This window comes from Pseudophryne corroboree, chromosome 2, assembly GCF_028390025.1.
Source record: "Pseudophryne corroboree isolate aPseCor3 chromosome 2, aPseCor3.hap2, whole genome shotgun sequence".
NCBI classification, from domain to species: Eukaryota; Metazoa; Chordata; class Amphibia; order Anura; family Myobatrachidae; genus Pseudophryne; species Pseudophryne corroboree.
In genome coordinates this window covers 932,712,209-932,735,374 of record NC_086445.1, presented here as the reverse complement: position 1 = coordinate 932,735,374, position 23,166 = coordinate 932,712,209, and the positions used below count along the sequence as shown (strand labels likewise).

General features: G+C 48.1%; 1 protein-coding gene across 8 annotated transcripts in view; it reads left to right on the top strand.

The window, feature by feature from the left end:
- TBC1D23 (TBC1 domain family member 23) overlaps positions 1-23,166 on the top strand; it is a 365,222-nt gene that overhangs the window by 235,813 nt on the left and 106,243 nt on the right. For all 8 annotated transcript variants that reach the window (XM_063956244.1, XM_063956246.1, XM_063956245.1 and 5 more), the window contains exons 6-7: positions 12,961-13,085; positions 19,287-19,333. In XM_063956244.1, coding sequence (XP_063812314.1) covers positions 12,961-13,085; positions 19,287-19,333 — 172 coding nt within the window. The remainder of the gene's footprint in view (positions 1-12,960; positions 13,086-19,286; positions 19,334-23,166) is intronic.

Below are 23,166 nucleotides of genomic sequence, written 5' to 3'. Positions count from 1 at the left end.
CTGTGTCTGGGTCCGTGTCGACCGACTGAGGTAACGGGCGTTTTACAGCCCCTGACGGTGTTTGAGGCGCCTGGACAGGTGCTGATTGATTGTCCGGCCGTCTCATGTCGTCAAACGACTGCTTTAGCGTGTTGACACTATCCCGTAATTCCATAAATAAAGCCATCCATTCTGGTGTCGACTCCCTAGGGGGTGACATCCCCATATTTGGCAATTGCTCCGCCTCCACACCAATATCGTCCTCATACATGTCGACACACACGTACCGACACACAGCAGACACACAGGGAATGCTCTTAAAGAAGACAGGACCCCACTAGCCCTTTGGGGAGACAGAGGGAGAGTTTGCCAGCACACACCAAAAGCGCTATATATGACAGGGATAGCCTTATAATAAGTGCTCCCTATATAGCTGCTTTAATATATATAATTTTGCCACAATTTTGCCCCCCCTCTCTTGTTTTACCCTGTTTCTGTAGTGCAGTGCAGGGGAGAGCCTGGGAGCCTTCCTGACCAGCGGAGCTGTGTGAGGAAAATGGCGCTGTGTGCTGAGGAGATAGGCCCCGCCCCTTTTTCGGCGGGCTCGTCTCCCGCTCTTTAACGGATTCTGGCAGGGCTTAAATATCTCCATATAGCCCCCGGAGGCTATATGTGAGGTATTTTATGCCAAAAAATAGGTTTACATTGCTTCCCAGGGCGCCCCCCCCCAGCGCCCTGCACCCTCAGTGACTGCCGTGTGCAGTGTGCTGAGAGCAATGGCGCACAGCTGCAGTGCTGTGCGCTACCTTAAGAAGACTGAGGAGTCTTCTGCCGCCGATTCTGGACCTTCTTCTCTTTTCAGCATCTGCAAGGGGGCCGGCGGCGAGGCTCCGGTGACCATCCAGGCTGTACCTGTGATCGTCCCTCTGGAGCTAATGTCCAGTAGCCAAGAAGCCAATCCATCCTGCACGCAGGTGAGTTCACTTCTTCTCCCCTAAGTCCCTCGTTGCAGTGATCCTGTTGCCAGCAGGACTCACTGTAAAATAAAAAACCTAAGCTAAACTTTTCTAAGCAGCTCTTTAGGAGAGCCACCTAGATTGCACCCTTCTCGGACGGGCACAGAAACCTAACTGAGGCTTGGAGGAGGGTCATAGGGGGAGGAGCCAGTACACACCACCTGATCATAAAGCTTTACTTTTTGTGCCCTGTCTCCTGCGGAGCCGCTATTCCCCATGGTCCTTTCAGGAACCCCAGCATCCACTAGGACGATAGAGAAAGGGTATTATGTGGGGTGTGGAAAAACTACCTATAGTTTTTCCTGAATCAGATAAATTAAATTAAGTGTGTGATGAGGCGCGGGGTTCCCCCGATAGAAAATTATTGGTGGTATACCCTTTCCCGCCAGAAGTTAGGGCGCGTTGGGAAACACCCCTTAGGGTGGATAAGGCGCTCACACGCTTATCAAAACAAGTGGCGGTACCGTCTCCAGATACGGCCGCCCTCAAGGAGCCAGCTGATAGGAGGCTGGAAAATATCCTAAAAAGTATATGCACACGTACTGGTGTTATACTGCGACCAGCGATCGCCTCAGCCTGGATGTGCAGCGCGGGGGTGGCTTGGTCGGATTCCCTGACTGAAAATATTGATACCCTTGACAGGGACAGTATTTTATTTACTATAGAGCATTTAAAGAATGCATTTCTATATATGCGAGATGCACAGAGGGATATTTGCACTCTGGCATCAAGAGTAAGTGCGATGTCCATATCTGCCAAAAGATGTTTATGGACACGACAGTGGTCAGGTGATGCAGATTCCAAACGGCACAGAGATGTATTGCCGTATAAAGGGGAGGAGTTATTTGGGGTCGGTCCATCGGACCTGGTGGCCACGGCAACTGCTGGGAAATCCACCGTTTTTACCCTAAGTCACATCTATGCAGAAAAAGACACCGTCTTTTCAGCCTCAGTCCTTTCGTCCCCATAAGCATATCTGCCCAGGGATAGAGGAAAGGGAAGAAGACTGCAGCAGGCAGCCCATTCCCAGGAACAGAAGCCTTCCACCGCTTCTGCCAAGTTCTCAGCATGACGCTGGAGCCGTACAGGACCCCTGGATCCTACAAGTAGTATCCCAGGGGTACAGATTGGAAAGTCGAGACGTTTCCCCTCGCAGGTTCCTGAAGTGTGCTTTACCAACGTCTCCCTCCGACAGGGAGGCAGTATTGGAAACAATTCACAAGCTGTATTCCCAGCAGGTGATAATCAAAGTACCCCTCCTACAACAAGGAAAGGGGTATTATTCCACACTATATTGTGGTACTGAAACCAGAAGGCTCGGTGAGACCTATTCTAAATCTGAAATATTTGAACACTTAAAAAGGTTCAAATCAAGATGGAGTCACTCAGAGCAGTGATAGCGAACCAGGTAGAAGGGGACTATATGGTGTCCCGGGACATCAGGGATGCTTACCTCCATGTCCCAATTTGCCCTTCTCACCAAGGGTATCTCAGGTTCGTGGTACAGAACTGTCACTATCCGTTTCAGACGCTGCCGTTTGGATTGTCCACGGCACTCCGGGTCTTTACCAAGGTAATGCCCGAAATGATGATTCTTCTTCGAAGAAAATGGACGACCTCCTGATAAGAGCAAGGTCCAGAGAACAGTTGGAGGTCGGAGTAGCACTATCTCAAGTAGTTCTACGACAGCACGGGTGGATTCTAAATATTCAAAAACCGCAGTTGTTTCCGACGACACGTCTGCTGTTCCTAGGGATGATTCTGGACACAGTCCAGAAAAAGGTGTTTCTCCCGGAGGAGAAAGCCAGGGAGTTATCCGAGCTAGTCAGGAACCTCCTAAAACCAGGAAAAGTGTCAGTGCATCATTGCACAAGAGTCCTGGGAAAAATGGTGGCTTATTACGAAGCGATTCCATTCGGCAGATTCCACGCAAGAACTTTTCAGTGGGATCTGCTGGACAAATGGTCCGGATCGCATCTTCAGATGCATCAGCGGATAACCCTATCTCCAAGGACAAGGGTGTCTCTCCTGTGGTGGTTACAGAGTGCTCATCTTCTAGAGGGCCGCAGATTCGGCATTCAGGATTGGATGCTGGTGACCACGGAGGCCAGCCTGAGAGGCTGGGGAGCAGTCACACAGGGAAAAAATTTCCAGGGAGTGTGATCAAGTCTGGAGACTTTTCTCCACATAAATATACTGGAGCTAAGGGCAATTTATAATGCTCTAAGCTTAGCAAGACCTCTGCTTCAAGGTCAGCCGGTATTGATCCAGTGGGACAACATCACGGCAGTCGCCCACGTAAACAGACAGGGCGGCACAAGAAGCAGGAGGGCAATGGCAAAAACTGCAAGGATTTTTCGCTGGGCGGAAAATCATGTGATAGCACTGTCAGCAGTGTTCATTCCGGGAGTGGACAACTGGGAAGCAGACTTCCTCAGCAGGCACGACCTCCACCCGGGAGAGTGGGGACTTCATCGGGAAGTTTTCCACATGATTGTGAACCGTTGGGAAAGACCAAAGGTGTACATGATGGCGTCCCGCCTGAACAAAAAACTGGACAGGTATTGCGCCAGGTCAAGAGACTTTCAGGCAATAGCTGTGGACGTTCTGGTAACACCGTGGGCGTACCAGTCGGTGTATGTGTTTCCTCCTCTGCTTCTCATACCCAAGGTATTGAGAATTATAAGACGTAGAGGAGTAAGAACTATACTCGTGGCTCCGGATTGGCCAAGAAGGACTTGGTACCCGGAACTTCAAGAGATACTCACAGAGGACTCATGACCTCTGCCGCTAAGAAGGGACTTGCTTCAGCACATACCATGTCTGTTCCAAGACTTACCGCGGCTGCGTTTGACGGCATGGCGGTTGAACGCCGGATCCTAAGGGAAAAAGGCATTCCGGAAGAGGTCATTCCTACCCTGGTCAAAGCCAGGAAGGACGTGACCGCACAACATTATCACCACATGTGGCGAAAATATGTTGCGTGGTGTGAGGCCAGGAAAGCTCCACGAAGAAATTTCAACTCGGTCGATTCCTGCATTTCCTGCAAACAGGAGTGTCTATGGGCCTCAGATTGGGGTCCATTAAGGTTAAAATTTCGGCCCTGTCGATTTTCTTCCAGAAAGAATTGGCTTCAGTTCCTGAAGTCCAGAAGTTTGTCAAGGGAGTACTGCATATACAACCCCCTTTTGTGCCTCCAGTGGCACTGTGGGATCTCAACGTAGTGCTGGGATTCCTCAAATCACATTGGTTTAAACCGCTCAAATCTGTGGATTTGAAATATCTCACATGGAAAGTGACCATGATGTTGGCCCTGGCCTCGGCCAGGCGAGTGTCAGCATTGGCGGCTTTGTCTCACAAAAGCCCATATCTGATTGTCCATTCGGACAGGGCAGAGCTGCGGACTCGTCCCCAGTTTCTCCCTAAGGTGGGGTCAGCGTTTCACCTGAACCAGCTTATTGTGGTACCTGCGGCTACTAGGGACTTGGAGGACTCCAAGTTGCTAGATGTTGTCAGGGCCCTGAAAATATCGGTTTCCAGGACGGCTGGAGTCAGGAAAACTGACTTGCTGTTATCCTGTAGGCACCCAAAAAACTGGGTGCTCTTGCTTCTAAGCAGACGATTGCTAGTTGGATGTGTAGTACAATTCAGCTTGCACATTCTGTGGCAGGCCTGCCACAGCCAAAATATGTAAATGCCCATTCCACAAGGAAGGTGGGCTCATCCTGGGCGGCTGCCCGAGGGGTCTCGGCATTACAACTCTGCCGAGCAGCTACGTGGTCGGGGGGAGAACACGTTTGTAAAATTCTACAAATTTGATACCCTGGCTAAAGAGGACCTGGAGTTCTCTCATTCGGTGCTGCAGAGTCATCCGCACTCTCCCGCCCGTTTGGGAACTTTGGTATAATCCCCATGGTCCTGACGGAGTCCCCAGCATCCACTAGGACGTTAGAGAAAATAAGATTTTACTTACCGATAAATCTATTTCTCGTAGTCCGTAGTGGATGCTGGGCGCCCATCCCAAGTGCGGATTGTCTGCAATACTTGTACATAGTTATTGGTACAAAAAAAAAAAAAAAAAAATCGGGTTATTATTGTTGTGAGCCATCTTTTCAGAGGCTCCGCTGTTATCATGCTGTTAACTGGGTTGAGATCACAGGTTGTACAGTGTGATTGGTGTGGCTGGTATGAGTCTTACCCGGGATTCAAAATCCTTCCTTATTGTGTACGCTCGTCCGGGCACAGTATCCTAACTGAGGCTTGGAGGAGGGTCATAGGGGGAGGAGCCAGTGCACACCACCTGATCCTAAAGCTTTTACTTTTGTGCCCTGTCTCCTGCGGAGCCGCTATTCCCCATGGTCCTGACGGAGTCCCCAGCATCCACTACGGACTACGAGAAATAGATTTATCGGTAAGTAAAATCTTATTTTTAGGTTTTTTTATTTTCAGTGAGTCCTGCTGGCAACAGGCTCACTGCATCGTGGGACTAAGGGGAGAAGAAACGGACTCACCTGCGTGCAGAGTGGATCGGGTTTCTTAGGCTACTGGACATTAGCTCCAGAGGGACGATCACAGGTTCAGCCTGGATGGGTCCCGGAGCCGCGCCGCCGGCCCCCTTACAGAGCCAGAAGAGCGAAGAGGTCCGGTGAAATCGGCGGCAGAAGACGATCCTGTCTTCAGACTAAGGTAGCGCACAGCACCGCAGCTGTGCGCCATTGCTCTCAGCACACTAAACACTCCGGTCACTGAGGGTGCAGGGCGCTGGGGGGGAGCGCCCTGAGACGCAATATAACAGATAATACCTTAGGTTGGCTAAAGAATACATCACATATAGCTCTTGGGCTATATGGATGTATTTTAACCCCTGCCATTTTTTACAGAAAAAGCGGGAGATAAGGACGTCGTGAAGGGGCGGAGCCTATCTCCTCAGCACACAAGCGCCATTTTCCCTCACAGCTCCGCTGGAAGGACGGCTCCCTGACTCTCCCCTGCAGACTTGCTACTGAATCAGGGTAAAAAAGAGAAGGGGGGGCACTATTGGCAGCTAAAAACTATACAGCAGCTATAAGGGAATAACACTTATATAAGGTTATCCCTGTATATATATATATATAGCGCTTGGTGTGTGCTGGCAGACTCTCCCTCTGTCTCTCCAAAGGGCTTGTGGGGTCCTGTCCTCTATCAGAGCATTCCCGGTGTGTGTGCTGTGTGTCGGTACGTGTGTGTCGACATGTATGAGGAGGAAAATGATGTGGAGGCGGAGCAATTGCCTGGGTTAGTGATGTAACCTCCTAGGGAGTCGACACCTGACTGGATGATCGTATTTAAAGAATTAAGTGATAATGTCAGCACTTTGCAAAGAACGGTTGATGACATGAGACAGCCGGCAAATCAATTAGTGCCTGTCCAGGCGTCTCAGACACCGTCAGGGGCCCTAAAACGCCCGTTACCTCAGTGGGTCGACACAGACCCAGACACAGATACTGAGTCTAGTGTCGACGGTGAGGAGACAAACGTAATGTCCAGTAGGGCCACACGTTACATGATCACGGCAATGAAGGAAGCATTGAACATTTCTGACACTACAAGTACCACAAAGAAGGGTATTATGTGGGGTGTGAAAAAACTACTAATAGTTTTCCCTGAGTCAGATGAGTTAAATGAGGTGTGTGATAAAGCGTGGGTTTCCCCCGACAAAAAACTGCTAATTTCTAAAAAATTATTGGCACTATATCCTTTCCCGTTAGAGGTTAGGACACGTTGGGAAACACCCCCTAGGGTAGATAAGGCGCTCACACGTTTATCAAAACAAGTAGCGTTACCGTCTCCTGATACGGCCACCCTCAAAGAACCAGCAGATAGAAGGCTGGAAAATATTCTTAAAAGTATATACACACATACTGGTGTTATACTGCGACCAGCAATCGCTTCAGCCTGGATGTGCAGTGCTGGCGTCGCGTGGTCGGATTCCCTGACTGAAAATATTGATACCCTGGATAGGGACAATATACTGTTAACTATAGAGCATTTGAAGGATGCATTACTATATATGCGTGATGCACAGAGGGATATTTGCACCCTGGCATCAAGAGTAAGTGCTATGTCCATTTCTGCCAGAAGAGCGTTATGGACGCGACAGTGGTCAGGAGATGCGGATTCCAAACGACATATGGAAGTATTGCCGTATAAAGGGGAGGAGTTATTTGGGGCTGGTCTATCGGACCTGGTGGCCACGGCAACGGCTGGAAAATCCACCTTTTTACCCCAGGTCACTTCACATCAGCAGAAAAAGACACCGTCTTTTCAAACTCAGTCCTTTCGTTCCCATAAGTACAAGCGAGCTAAAGGCCATTCTTTCCTGCCCCGGGGCAGAGGAAGGGGAAAAAGACTGCACCATGCAGCTGCTTCCCAGGAGCAGAAGCCCTCCCCTGCTTCTGCCAAGTCTTCAGCATGACGCTGGGGCTTTACAAGCAGACTCAGACATGGTGGGGGCCCGTCTCAAGAATTTCAACGCGCAGTGGGCTCACTCGCAAGTGGACCCCTGGATTCTACAGGTGGTATCGCAGTGGTACAAACTGGAATTCGAGGCGTTTCCCCCTCGCCGGTTCCTGAAGTCTGCTCTACCAAAGTCTCCCTCCGACAGGGAGGCAGTTTTGGAAGCCATTCACAAGCTGTATTCCCAGCAGGTGATAATCAAGGTACCCCTCCTACAACAGGGAAAGGGGTATTATTCCACGCTGTTTGTGGTACCGAAGCCGGACGGCTCGGTGAGACCAATTTTAAATCTGAAATCCCTGAACACTTACATAAAGAGGTTCAAATTCAAGATGGAATCACTCAGAGCTGTGATAGCAAACCTGGAAGAAGGGGACTATATGGTGTCTCTGGACATCAAGGATGCTTATCTCCACGTCCCAATCTACCCGTCACACCAAGGGTACCTCAGGTTTGTAGTACAAAACTGTCATTATCAGTTTCAGACGCTGCCGTTTGGGTTGTCCACGGCACCTCGGGTCTTTACCAAGGTAATGGCCGAAATGATGATTCTTCTTCGAAGAAAAGGCATCTTAATTATCCCTTACTTGGACGATCTCCTGATAAGGGCAAGGTCCAGGGAACAGTTAGAAGTCGGAGTAGCACTATCTCAGGTAGTGTTACGTCAGCACGGGTGGATCCTAAATATTCCAAAATCGCAGCTGATTCCAACGACACGTCTACTGTTCCTAGGAATGATTCTGGACACAGTCCAGAAAAAGGTGTTTCTCCCGGAGGAGAAGGCCAGGGAGTTATCCGAGCTAGTCAGGAACCTCCTAAAACCAGGCCAGGTGTCAGTGCATCAGTGCACGAGGGTCCTGGGAAAAATGGTGGCTTCTTACGAAGCAATTCCATTCGGAAGATTCCATGCAAGAACGTTTCAGTGGGATCTACTGGACAAATGGTCCGGATCGCATCTTCAGATGCATCAGCGGATAACCCTGTCGACAAGGACAAGGGTGTCTCTTCTGTGGTGGCTGCAGAGTGCTCATCTACTAGAGGGCCGCAGATTTGGCATTCAGGATTGGGTCCTGGTGACCACGGACGCCAGCCTGAGAGGCTGGGGGGAAGTCACACAGGGAAAAAATTTCCAGGGCTTGTGGTCAAGCATGGAAACATCTCTTCATATAAACATTCTGGAACTAAGGGCCATTTACAATGCCCTAAGTCAAGCGAAACCCCTGCTTCAGGGTCAGGCGGTATTGATCCAATCGGACAACATCACGTCAGTCGCCCACGTAAACAGACAGGGCGGCACGAGAAGCAGGAGGGCAATGGCAGAAGCTGCAAGGATTCTTCGCTGGGCGGAAAATCATGTGATAGCTCTGTCAGCAGTGTTCATTCCGGGAGTGGACAACTGGGAAGCAGACTTCCTCAGCAGACACGACCTTCACCCGGGAGAGTGGGGACTTCACCCAGAAGTCTTCCACCTGATTGTAAACCGTTGGGAAAAACTAAAGGTGGACATGATGGCGTCACGTCTAAACAAAAAACTAGACAGATATTGCGCCAGGTCAAGGGACCTTCAGGCAATAGCGGTGGACGCTCTGGTGACACCGTGGGTGTACCAGTCAGTGTATGTGTTCCCTCCTCTCCCTCTCATACCAAAAGTACTGAGAATCATAAAAAGGAGAGGAGTAAGAACGATACTCGTGGTTCCGGATTGGCCAAGAAGGACTTGGTACCCGGAACTTCAAGAGATGCTCACGAAAGACCCGTGGCCTCTACCTCTAAGAAAGGACCTGCTCCAGCAGGGGCCTTGTCTGTTCCAAGACTTACCGCGGCTGCGTTTGACGGCATGGCGGTTGAACGCCGGATCCTGAAGGAAAAAGGCATTCCAGATGAAGTCATCCCTACCCTGGTCAAAGCCAGGAAGGATGTAACCGCAAAACATTATCACCGCATTTGGCGAAAATATGTTGCGTGGTGTGAGGCCAAGAAGGCCCCTACAGAGGAATTTCAACTGGGTCGTTTCCTCCATTTCCTGCAAACAGGACTGTCTATGGGCCTAAAATTAGGGTCCATTAAGGTTCAAATTTCGGCCCTGTCGATTTTCTTCCAGAAAGAACTGGCTTCAGTACCTGAAGTTCAGACATTTGTAAAAGGGGTACTGCATATACAACCTCCTTTTGTGCCTCCAGTGGCACCTTGGGATCTCAATGTTGTTTTGAGGTTCCTTAAGTCACATTGGTTTGAACCACTCACCACTGTGGACTTAAAATATCTCACATGGAAGGTGACGATGCTGTTAGCCCTGGCTTCAGCCAGGCGTGTGTCAGAATTGGCGGCTTTATCATATAAAAGCCCTTACTTAATTTTTCATTCTGACAGGGCAGAATTGAGGACTCGTCCTCAATTTCTCCCTAAGGTGGTTTCTGCTTTTCACATGAACCAACCTATTGTGGTGCCTGCGGCTACTAGGGACTTGGAGGACTCCAAGTTACTTGACGTTGTCAGGGCCCTGAAAATATGTTTCCAGGACGGCTGGAGTCAGAAAGTCTGACTCGCTGTTTATCCTGTATGCACCCAACAAGCTGGGTGCTCCTGCTTCTAAGCAGACTATTGCTCGTTGGATTTGTAGTACAATTCAGCTTGCACATTCTGTGGCAGGCCTGCCAAAGCCAAAATCTGTAAAAGCCCATTCCACAAGGAAAGTGGGCTCATCTTGGGCGGCTGCCCGAGGGGTCTCGGCTTTACAACTTTGCCGAGCAGCTACTTGGTCAGGGGCAAACACGTTTGCTAAATTCTACAAATTTGATACCCTGGCTGAGGAGGACCTGGAGTTCTCTCATTCGGTGCTGCAGAGTCATCCGCACTCTCCCGCCCGTTTGGGAGCTTTGGTATAATCCCCATGGTCCTGACGGAGTCCCAGCATCCACTAGGACGTCAGAGAAAATAAGATTTTACTTACCGATAAATCTATTTCTCGTAGTCCGTAGTGGATGCTGGGCGCCCATCCCAAGTGCGGATTGTCTGCAATACTTGTACATAGTTATTGTTAACTAAATCGGGTTATTGTTGTTGTGAGCCATCTTTACAGAGGCTCCTTCGTTGTTATCATACTGTTAACTGGGTTCAGATCACAAGTTGTACGGTGTGATTGGTGTGGCTGGTATGAGTCTTACCCGGGATTCAATATCCTTCCTGATTATGTACGCTCGTCTGGGCACAGTATCCTAACTGAGGCTTGGAGGAGGGTCATAGGGGGAGGAGCCAGTGCACACCACCTGATCCTAAAGCTTTTATTCTTGTGCCCTGTCTCCTGCGGAGCCGCTATTCCCCATGGTCCTTACGGAGTCCCAGCATCCACTACGGACTACGAGAAATAGATTTATCGGTAAGTAAAATCTTATTTTTAGTTAAGATTGGGATGAGCACAGCAGACAGAGCTTTGCTAATTTGTGAGGGTATAGAGTCAAAGGGAGAGGTAGTAGAGTAGGCAGATGAGAAGAGTGCAGATACTTAATCTTCGTTTGTAGGGATTCAGGCAGGGAATAGAGCAGTTCACTACCATTTCATTTTGGATATTATCACTGTTGTCCTTGAAATAGGAAGCAAGATCTTGCGCACTGACAGTGGCTGGTGGGTTGGGTGAGGGAGGAACAGGAAGGGATTTAAATGTATTAAAAAGTTGCTTCGGGTTGGAGGCTTGAGCAGAGATGACAGATTGGAAATATGTTAGTTTAGCAGTGTCCAGAGCATTACGATAAGAGTGTCACGGTTGACATCTAAGTCTACGTGGAGTGTGATGGGTAGCTGGAGCCACTTCATCAAGTGCTGTTTCTAGAGTTTGGTTAAGGTATGATACAGCAGTCTCAGGAGAGGTGAAAGTAGAAATTGGTGAGAGCAGTGGTTGCAGTGAGGTAGATAGTTGTTGAAAAAATGGATGGATAGCTGCAACACGTATAGAGAAAGGGGTAAAAATCCTAATAGTGTGTACGTCAAATGAAGTAAATGGGAGTGATGGAACAGGTGGTAAAACAGTGTGTGTGTGTAAGATTTGGACAGTAATATTCCAACCCCGCCTCCTTTGCAGTTACCAGGCCTGGGGTTGTGTGTGAAGTGGAGGCCACCATGTGACAGTGCTGCAGGGGAGGCAGTGTCTGATTGCCTGAGCCATGTTTCTGTTATAGCTAGCATATTGAGTTTTTTTGCAATGAAAAGGTCATGAATAGATGTTAATTTGTTGTAAACAGAGCGTGCATTCCATAAGTCACATTTTAGTGACTTGGAGAGAGATGGGAGACATGTGATGTTGATGAGGTTTGTTGGATTTCTATTCAGTTGTGAATCTGCTTAAATGTGAGCATGGTATGTGGATGGGACCTGGATTTGGGCATACTTCACCAGGTAGTAGAAGGAGAGAGATAGGTATGCTTGGGGGAAGTGTGTGATAGTTTTTTATGGTGACAGGTTGAGGATGTTACAGATAGTGTACATAGGTTAAAAGCTTATTAGTGTTAATATGAGGGGAGTAGATTAATGAGGCTGCAATGTGTACAGAGCAATGAATAACAGGAATAGTGAAGGATGATGCCATTTTATAGAGGATACCATGAAGTGCTATTAGGAGAAACAGTTTGTGGAACATGGTGTTTTTAAAAATAAAAGTATAGATAGGTAAGTGCTTAAGGAAAATGCAAGTTAAATGGTGACATTACTTTCATCTGTATATACTAATTTCATTTATTTGTTTCATTATTATTATTTTTTTTTATTGACTCTCTCCGTCTGACCATTGGTCTGTGTGTACAGCAACATTAGTCGTCACTGACCATTTGCCAGAGCTTGTAGATCACTCTGCTGCTATTCACTGTACACTACTGGATTAGTGGAGCATTAGCCACCTAGTGATGAAGATGTGTATTGCATGCTGCGTATGTAGTCATGCCTCAACGCGCCTGTCCGTGCAACAACTGAACAACCTAAGCTATCGCTTAGGCGTGACTAATCCGCCTCGTTAAGGCGGAGAAACAGCAACGATGAAGGAGGCTCCTGTATTTCTGCCTCCTCCTCCTACAGCTCCAGTCACTATCACTCCAGGATCATTGTGTCAGCTAACCAAAGCTAGACGCATCCTTTAGCATCAGTCTTACTTATTACAGAACAATTTACATGGGACTGGGTGGAGCAGGGTAGCATTCACTTAGTTCAAGCCAGGTCACTCTACCCAAGAGAATGCGAAGAAGTAGGAGACTAATGGTGCTCGCAGTCCCTGTTTATTTCTATGCGAAACTGTGTGTTACATTGGATACAATCTGACTGTCTGCAATGAAATGTCTACCCATAATAACTGCCGTCATGTGTGCACTGATAGATTGAGGTGTTTAGTGAATATTTCGGTGTGGAATTGTGACTGTTACCTGCCCTAGAACGTGCTTCGAAGTCTCACTGGTGATGTGTGAATAACAATATCTTTTGTGCTTTTCAGTTTGGAAGCCTGTTTGCCTATCATTGCACAGTTGAAGTCACTCAAACAATTTGGGAGTGTTATTTACAGCAGGCAGATCCGTTCTTCATGTACTTCTTAATGCTGATCATGCTCGTCAATGTGAAGTGAGTACACGGGGTTATAAATGTGCAAAAGCTTTCTGTATAGATATTACTTTGATTTTCACTAATAGCTTTTCTCTGACGTCCTAGTGGATGCTGGGAACTCCGTAAGGACCATGGGGAATAGCGGCTCCGCAGGAGACTGGGCACAAAAGTAAAGCTTTAGGACTACCTGGTGTGCACTGGCCCCTCCCCCTATGACCCTCCTCCAAGCCTCAGTTAGATTTTTGTGCCCGGCCGAGAAGGGTGCACACTAGGGGCTCTCCTGAGCTTCTTAGTGAAAGTTTAGTTTTAGGTTTTTTATTTTCAGTGAGACCTGCTGGCAACAGGCTCACTGCACCGAGGGACTAAGGGGAGAAGAAGCGAACCTGCCTGCTTGCAGCCAGCTTGGGCTTCTTAGGCTACTGGACACCATTAGCTCCAGAGGGACCGAACACAGGCCCAGCCTCGGAGCTCGGTCCCAGAGCCGCGCCGCCGGCCCCCTTACAGAGCCAGAAGCAAGAAGAGGTCCGGAAAAATCGGCGGCAGAAGATATCAGTCTTCAACAAGGTAGCGCACAGCACTGCAGCTGTGCACCATTGTTACTCAGGCACACTTCACACTTCGGTCACTGAGGGTGCAGGGCGCTAGGGGGGGGCGCCCTGAGCAGCAATGTAAACACCTTGGCTGGCATAAATACACCACATATAACCCCCAGGGCTATATGGATGTATTTTAACCCCTGCCAGAACTCACCAAAAAGCGGGAGAAAAGGCCGCCGAGAAGGGGGCGGAGCCTATCTCCTCGGCACACAGGCGCCATTTTCCATCACAGCTCCGCTGGAAGGACGTCTCCCTGACTCTCCCCTGCAGTCCTGCACTACAGAAAAGGGTAAAAAAGAGAGGGGGGCACTAATTTGGCGCAGTTTTGATACTAACAGCAGCTATAAAGGGAAAAGCACATTTTATAGTGGTATTCCTGTCTATATATATATATAGCGCTCTGGTGTGTGCTGGCATACTCTCCCTCTGTCTCCCCAAAGGGCTAGTGGGGTCCTGTCCTCTATCAGAGCATTCCCTGTGTGTGTGCGGTGTGTCGGTACGATTGTGTCGACATGTTTGAGGAGGAAAATGAGATGGAGGCGGAGCAATTGCCTATTATAGAGTTGTCACCCCCTAGGGAGTCGACACCTGAGTGGATGAGCTTATGGAAGGAATTGCGTGACAGTGTCAGCTCTTTACGACAGACAGTTGACGACATGAGACAGCCGGCTACTCAGCTTGTGCCTGTCCAGGGGTCTCAAACGCCATCAGGGGCTTTAAAACGCCCGTTACCTCAAATGGCAGACACAGACACGGATACTGACTCCAGTGTCGATGATGAGGAGACAAACGTGACTTCCACTAGGGCCACACGTTACATGATTGAAGCAATGAAAAATGTATTGCATATCTCTGATAATACAAGTACCACTAAAAAGGGTATTATGTTTGGTGAGAAAAAACTGCCTGTAGTTTTTCCTGTATCCGAGGAATTAAATGAAGTGTGTGATGAGGCGTGGGTTTCCCCCGATAAACTGATACAGGTTGAGTATCCCATATCCAAATATTCCGAAATACGGAATATTCCGAAATACGGACTTTTTTGAATGAGACTGAGATAGTGAAACCTTTGTTTTTTGATGGCTCAATGTACACAAACTTTGTTTAATACACAAAGTTATTAAAAATATTGTATTAAATGACCTTCAGGCTGTGTGTATAAGGTGTATATGAAACATAAATGAATTGTGTGAATGTACACACACTTTGTTTAATGCACAAAGTTATAAAAAATATTCTCTAAAATTACCATCAGGCTGTGTGTATAAGGTGTATATGAAACATAAATGCATTCTGTGCTTAGATTTAGGTCCCATCACCATGATCTCATTATAGTATGCAATTATTCCAAAATACGGAAAAATCCGATATCCAAAGTACGTCTGGTCCCAAGCATTTTGGATAAGGGATACTCAACCTGTAATTCCTAAAAGGTTATTGGCATCGTACCCTTTCCCGCCAGAGGATAGGGCACGTTGGGAAACACCCCCTAGGGTGGATAAAGCGCTCACACGCTTGTCTAAACAGGTAGCACTACCCTCTCCTGATACGGCCGCCCTAAAGGAACCTGCTGATAGAAAGCTGGAGAATATCCTAAAATGTATATACACTCACACGGGTGTTATACTGCGACCAGCAATCGCCTCAGCCTGGATGTGAAGTGCGGGCCTGGCGTGGTCGGATTCCCTGACTGAAAATATTGATACCCTAGATAGGGACAGTATATTACTGACTATAGAGCATTTGAAGGATGGATTTCTATATATGCGTGATGCACAGAGGGATATTTGCCGACTGGCATCAAGAGTTAGCGCGCTGTCCATTTCTGCAAGAAGAGGTTTATGGACGCGGCAGTGGTCAGGTGATGCGGATTCTAAAAGGCACATGGAAGTATTGCCTTATAAGGGGGAGGAGTTATTTGGGGTCGGTCTATCAGACCTGGTAGCCACGGCAACTGCTGGAAAATCCACATTTTTACCCCAGGTAGCTTCTCAACCTAAGAAGACGCCGTATTATCAGGCGCAGTCCTTTCGACCCCATAAGGGCAAGCGGGCAAAAGGCGCCTCATTTCTGCCCCGTGGCAGAGGGAGAGGAAAAAGGCTGCAACAAACAGCCAGTTCCTGGGAGCAAAAGCCCTCTCCCGCCTCCGCAAAGTCCTCAGCATGACGCTGGGGCTTTACAAGCGGACTCAGGCACGGTGGGGGCCCGTCTCAAGAAGTTCAGTGCGCAGTGGGCCCACTCGCAAGTGGACCCCTGGATCCTTCAGGTGGTATCTCAGGGGTACAAATTGGAATTCGAGACGTCTCCCCCTCGCCGTTTTCTAAAGTCTGCTTTACCGACGTCTCCCTCAGACAGGGAGGCAGTATTGGAAGCCATTCACAAGCTATATTCCCAGCAGGTGATAATCAAGGTACCCCTCCTACAACAGGGAAAGGGGTACTATTCCACACTATTTGTGGTACCGAAGCCGGACGGCTCGGTGAGACCAATTTTAAACCTAAAATCCTTGAACACTTACATACAAAGGTTCAAATTCAAGATGGAGTCACTCAGAGCAGTGATTGCAAACCTGGAAGAAGGGGACTATATGGTGTCTCTGGACATCAAAGATGCTTACCTACATGTCCCAATTTACCCTTCTCACCAAGGGTACCTCAGGTTTGTGGTACAGAACTGTCACTATCAGTTTCAGACGCTGCCGTTTGGATTGTCCACGGCACCCCGGGTCTTTATCAAGGTAATGGCCGAAATGATGATACTCCTTCGAAGGAAGGGAGTTTTAGTTATCCCTTACTTGGACGATCTCCTGATAAGGGCAAGATCCAGGGAACAGTTGGAAGTCGGAGTAGCACTATCTCAGATAGTGCTGCGCCAGCACGGTTGGATTCTCAATATTCCAAAATCGCAGCTGATCCCGACGACACGACTTCTATTCCTAGGGATGATCCTGGACACAGTCCAGAAAAAGGTGTTTCTCCCGGAGGAGAAAGCCAGGGAGTTATCCGAACTAGTCAGAAATCTCCTAAAACCAGGCCAAGTCTCAGTGCATCAATGCACAAGGGTCCTGGGAAAGATGGTGGCTTCTTACGAAGCAATCCCATTCGGCAGATTCCACGCAAGAACCTTCCAGTGGGATCTGCTAGACAAATGGTCCGGGTCGCATCTTCAGATGCATCAGCGGATAATCTTGTCACCAAGGACAAGGGTGTCTCTCCTGTGGTGGTTGCAGAGTGCTCATCTTCTAGAGGGCCGCAGATTCGGCATTCAGGACTGGGTCCTGGTGACCACGGATGCCAGCCTGAGAGGCTGGGGAGCAGTCACACAGGGAAGAAATTTCCAGGGCTTGTGGTCAAGCCTGGAGACATCACTTCACATAAATATCCTGGAGCTAAGGGCCATCTACAATGCTCTAAGCCTAGCAAGACCTCTGCTTCAAGGTCAGCCGGTGCTGATCCAGTCAGACAACATCACGGCAGTCGCCCACGTAAACAGACAGGGCGGCACAAGAAGCAGGAGGGCAATGGCAGAAGTTGCAAGGATTCTTCGCTGGGCGGAAAATCATGTGATAGCACTGTCAGCAGTGTTCATTCCGGGAGTGGACAACTGGGAAGCAGACTTCCTCAGCAGACACGACCTCCACCCGGGAGAGTGGGGACTTCACCCAGAAGTCTTCCACATGATTGTGAACCGTTGGGAAAAACCAAAGGTGGACATGATGGCGTCCCGCCTCAACAAAAAACTAGACGGGTATTGCGCCAGGTCAAGGGACCCTCAGGCAATAGCTGTGGACGCTCTGGTAACACCGTGGGTGTACCAGTCAGTGTATGTGTTCCCTCCTCTGCCTCTCATACCCAAGGTACTGAGAATCATAAGAAGGAGAGGAGTAAGAACTATACTCGTGGCTCCGGATTGGCCAAGAAGGACTTGGTACCCGGAACTTCAAGAGATGCTCACAGAGGACCCGTAGCCTCTACCTCTAAGAAGGGACCTGCTCCAGCAGGGACCCTGTCTGTTCCAAGACTTACCGCGGCTGCGTTTGACGGCATGGCGGTTGAACGCCGGATCCTGAAGGAAAAAGGCATTCCGGATGAAGTCATCCCTACCCTGATCAAAGCCAGGAAGGATGTAACCGTACAGCATTATCACCGTATTTGGCGTAAATATGTTGCGTGGTGCGAGGCCAGGAAGGCCCCTACAGAGGAATTTCAACTGGGTCGTTTCCTGCATTTCCTGCAAACAGGACTGTCTATGGGCCTAAAATTAGGGTCCATTAAGGTTCAAATTTCGGCCCTGTCGATTTTCTTCCAGAAAGAACTGGCTTCAGTTCCTGACGTTCAGACGTTTGTCAAGGGGGTACTGCATATACAGCCTCCTTTTGTGCCTCCAGTGGCACCTTGGGATCTCAATGTTGTTTTGGGGTTCCTAAAATCACATTGGTTTGAACCACTCACCACTGTGGACTTAAAATATCTCACATGGAAAGTGGTAATGCTGTTGGCCCTGGCTTCAGCCAGGCGTGTCTCAGAATTGGCGGCTTTATCTTATAAAAGCCCTTACCTAATTTTTCATACGGACAGGGCAGAATTGAGGACTCGTCCTCAATTTCTCCCTAAGGTGGTTTCAGCGTTTCACTTGAACCAGCCTATTGTGGTACCTGCGGCTACTAGGGACTTGGAGGACTCCAAGTTGCTGGACGTAGTCAGGGCCCTGAAAATATGTTTCCAGGACGGCTGGAGTCAGAAAATCTGACTCGCTGTTTATCCTGTATGCACCCAACAAGCTGGGTGCTCCTGCTTCTAAGCAGACTATTGCTCGTTGGATTTGTAGTACAATTCAGCTTGCACATTCTGTGGCAGGCCTGCCACAGCCAAAATCTGTAAAAGCCCATTCCACAAGGAAGGTGGGCTCATCTTGGGCGGCTGCCCGAGGGGTCTCGGCTTTACAACTTTGCCGAGCAGCTACTTGGTCAGGGGCAAACACGTTTGCTAAATTCTACAAATTTGATACCCTGGCTGAGGAGGACCTGGAGTTCTCTCATTCGGTGCTGCAGAGTCATCCGCACTCTCCCGCCCGTTTGGGAGCTTTGGTATAATCCCCATGGTCCTTACGGAGTTCCCAGCATCCACTAGGACGTCAGAGAAAATAAGAATTTACTTACCGATAATTCTATTTCTCGTAGTCCGTAATGGATGCTGGGCGCCCATCCCAAGTGCGGATTGTCTGCAATACTTGTACATAGTTATTGTTACAAAAATCGGGTTATTATTGTTGTGAGCCATCTTTTCAGAGGCTCCTCTGTTATCATGCTGTTAACTGGGTTCAGATCACAGGTTGTACGGTGTGATTGGTGTGGCTGGTATGAGTCTTACCCGGGATTCAAAATCCTTCCTTATTGTGTACGCTCGTCCGGGCACAGTATCCTAACTGAGGCTTGGAGGAGGGTCATAGGGGGAGGGGCCAGTGCACACCAGGTAGTCCTAAAGCTTTACTTTTGTGCCCAGTCTCCTGCGGAGCCGCTATTCCCCATGGTCCTTACGGAGTTCCCAGCATCCACTACGGACTACGAGAAATAGAATTATCGGTAAGTAAATTCTTATTTTATCTCTCTCTCTCTCTCTCTTAGAGACGTCATTTTGGCAGAAGAAATGGAGAGTAAAGAAGAACTTATAAGTAGGTGAAAGCTGTTCTGTAGTGTCCCTTTTTTCTCGGGGTGATAGTAAGGCATCGCCCTGTTCCTGTGACTACTATGTCTGCAGTCCTGTATTGTGACATGACATCAGTTGGGGACTGGATCTTTTGATGATATTCTGGACCTTTTGAGGATATTTAATTATTAAAACCTATAGAAGTTTCTTTGTTTAAAGGCACAAACATAAGAATGTTGTAATATGTATGTCACTGTTTGCCTGTCTAGAGTCATTCTTTAAAAAAAGAAAATGAAATGTGATGTTCTCTTCAAGCAGATGTCCCATGAAACATCCTCCCATTGGTAATTAGATGGCTCGCTTCAGTTTCTGTAAGATGTTTTCCTCAAGTGATAAAATCAGCTGTTCTTCAAGCCTGTTAAATGCACTCGAACACCTTAAAATGGTCCCATATGTAACCCTTTGTGACCACCATTGGCTTCTCGCCATTAGTAATGTTGGGTGTGGTTCATTGGGTCGACATGGTCATTGGGTCAACGAGTACAAGGTCGACATTAGTTTTTTTTACTGTTTTTGGTGTTTTCTTCGTAAAGTGACGGGGAACCCCAATTAGTGCACCGCGTTCGCTCGCCATGCTTCGGGTAAGGTGCCTCGCTCCGCTGCGCTTGGTACAGGTTACTATTCCCAATCGTAGTCCACGTGGAGCGTTAAGTATAAAAAAGGTGAAAAAATTGTGAAAAACCCATGTCGACCTTTTTGCATGTCGACCTTCAGTGGTCGACCCAATGTATGTCAACCTAATGACCGCCTCCCCTAATGTTGTGGTGTCACAAGCATTAATGCTCATGGTTAATGGAGTTTTATAGCAGCACTCACTAAGTACATATGTAAATCTTTGATAGACTAAAGACAAAGATGAGGAGCGCTGATTTGCAGTAAAAATTAATTTAATATCAATTTAAAAACACCTATACATGTAACAAAATTTCAAATGGATATCTATAATAGCTGATACTTCAATAGGCTCATAGTTGTGCATATGGCTCTAATTAAAAACTCAAAAACTATGTGTCCATTCAATAGTAACAAGTTCTAATTGTAGGACAAAGAACCAGGTATCAAAAGTTTTGCCAGCCAAAGCTTATTTAGGAGTCCAGGTTTCCTCTTAAATGACCTGAAGCTATATTGTGTCCTCCAGACGCATAAACATAAATTGCCGTACTGGCAGCTTCAAGGCAATTTGTAATAGAACTCAGTACCGGTTCAGATGTCAGTGAAGTGTGTCCATGCAGACAATGCACATTAGAGATGGAATTACCAGACCAAGCTGTCATGGAACTTTAACCACCAAAGTGCTGTTGTTTTTCGGGCTAGCACTGCATAGATGTTTAGCGGTACCGTAGTATACCTGACGGTCAAAGATGTCCAGAAGAGGGTTCGCCGGATCTGGCAGTCGCGGCACTCGGTCCTCACAACTGGTAGGCACGGTAGGTAACAGCACAAAGAGGAAGCGGCTGGAGTATACCCAGACTGGCTGCAACATGCAGAGTGCACAACGGAGCGTCCTCTACGCGTTTCTCCGCTATAATAATTCATCTCCTGAGGAAACCGCTCATTATTATAGTGCTGTTACCTACCGTGCCTACCAGTTGTGAGGACCGAGTGCCGCGACTGCCAGATCCGGCGAACCCTCTTCTGGACATCTTTGACCGTCAGGTATACTACGGTACCGCTAAACATCTATGCAGTGCTAGCCCGAAAAACAGCAGCACTTTGGTGGTTAAAGTTCCATGACAGCTTGGTCTGGTAATTCCATCTCTAATGTGCATTGTCTGCATGGACACACTTCACTGACATCTGAACCGGCATTGAGTTCTACTACAAATTGCCTTGAAGCTGCCAGTACGGCAATTTATGTTTATGCGTCTGGAGGACACAATATAGCTTCAGGTCATTTAAGAGGAAACCTTGACTCCTAAATAAGCTTTGGCTGGCAAAACTTTTGATACCTGGTTCTTTGTCCTACAATTAGAACTTGTTACTATTGAATGGACACATCGTTTTTGAGTTTTTAATTAGAGCCATATGCACAACTATGAGCCTATTGAAGTATCGGCTTTTATAGAAATCCATTTGAGATTTTGTTCCATGTATATGTGTTTTTAAATTGATATTAAATTAATTAATTGTTACTGCAAATCAGCGCTCCTCATCTTTGTCTTTAGTCTATCAAGGATTTACATATTTACTCTAATTGACATCCAGAATGTCTTATAGGAGCTGCTATGTAGCTTGAAGCTATACAATATATTTCTCTGACGTCCTAAGTGGATGCTGGGGACTCCGTCAGGACCATGGGGAATAGCGGCTCCGCAGGAGACAGGGCACAAAAGTAAAAGCTTTAGGATCAGGTGGTGTGCACTGGCTCCTCCCCCTATGACCCTCCTCCAAGCCTCAGTTAGATCTTTGTGCCCGGCCGAGAAGGGTGCAATCTAGGTGGCTCTCCTAAAGAGCTGCTTAGAGTAAAAGTTTTGTTAGGTTTTTTATTTTCAGTGAGTCCTGCTGGCAACAGGCTGACTGCATCGAGGGACTTAGGGGAGAAGAAGTGAACTCACCTGCGTGCAGGATGGATTGGCTTCTTAGGCTACTGGACACTAGCTCCAGAGGGACGATCACAGGTACAGCCTGGATGGGTCACCGGAGCCGCGCCGCCGACCCCCTTGCAGATGCTGAAGAGAGAAGAGGTCCAGAAATCGGCGGCTGAAGACTTCCCAGTCTTCTTAAGGTAGCGCACAGCACTGCAGCTGTGCGCCATTGCTCTCAGCACACTTCACACCAACGGTCACTGAGGGTGCAGGGCGCAGGGGGGGGCGCCCTGAGCAGCAATGAAAGTACCTATGCTGGCTAAAAATACATCACATATAGCCCCTGGGGCTATATGGATGTATTTAACCCCTGCCAGGTTGTCAGAAAAACGGGAGAAGAAGCCCGCCGAAAAGGGGGCGAGGCCTATTCTCCTCAGCACACAGCGCCATTTTCCCTCACAGAACTGCTGGTGGGAAGGCTCCCAGGCTCTCCCCTGCACTGCACTACAGAAACAGGGTTAAAACAGAGAGGGGGGGCATTTTTGTGGCGATATTATTACATATTAAGATGCTATAAGGGAAAACACTTATATAAGGTTGTCCCTGTAAAATTATAGCGTTTTGGTGTGTGCTGGCAAACTCTCCCTCTGTCTCCCCAAAGGGCTAGTGGGGTCCTGTCCTCTATCAGAGCATTCCCTGTGTGTGTGCTGTGTGTCGGTACGTGTGTGTCGACATGTATGAGGACGATGTTGGTGAGGAGGCGGAGCAATTGCCTGTAATGGTGATGTCACTCTCTAGGGAGTCGACACCGGAATGGATGGCTTATTTAGGGAATTACGTGATAATGTCAACAAGCTGCAAGGTCGGTTGACGACATGAGACGGCCGGCAAACCAATTAGTACCTGTCCAGGCGTCTCAAACACCGTCAGGGGCTTTAAAACGCCCATTACCTCAGTCGGTCGACACAGACACGGACACTGACTCCAGTGTCGACGGTGAAGAAACAAACGTATTTTCCATTAGGGCCACACGTTACATGTTAAGGGCAATGAAGGAGGTGTTACATATTTCTGATACTACAAGTACCACAAAAAAGGGTATTATGTGGGGTGTGAAAAAACTACCTGTAGTTTTTCCTGAATCAGATAAATTAAATGAAGTGTGTGATGATGCGTGGGTCTCCCCCGATAGAAAATTAAAGGCGCTCACACGCTTATCAAAACAAGTGGCGTTACCGTCTCCAGATACGGCCGCCCTCAAGGAGCCAGCTAA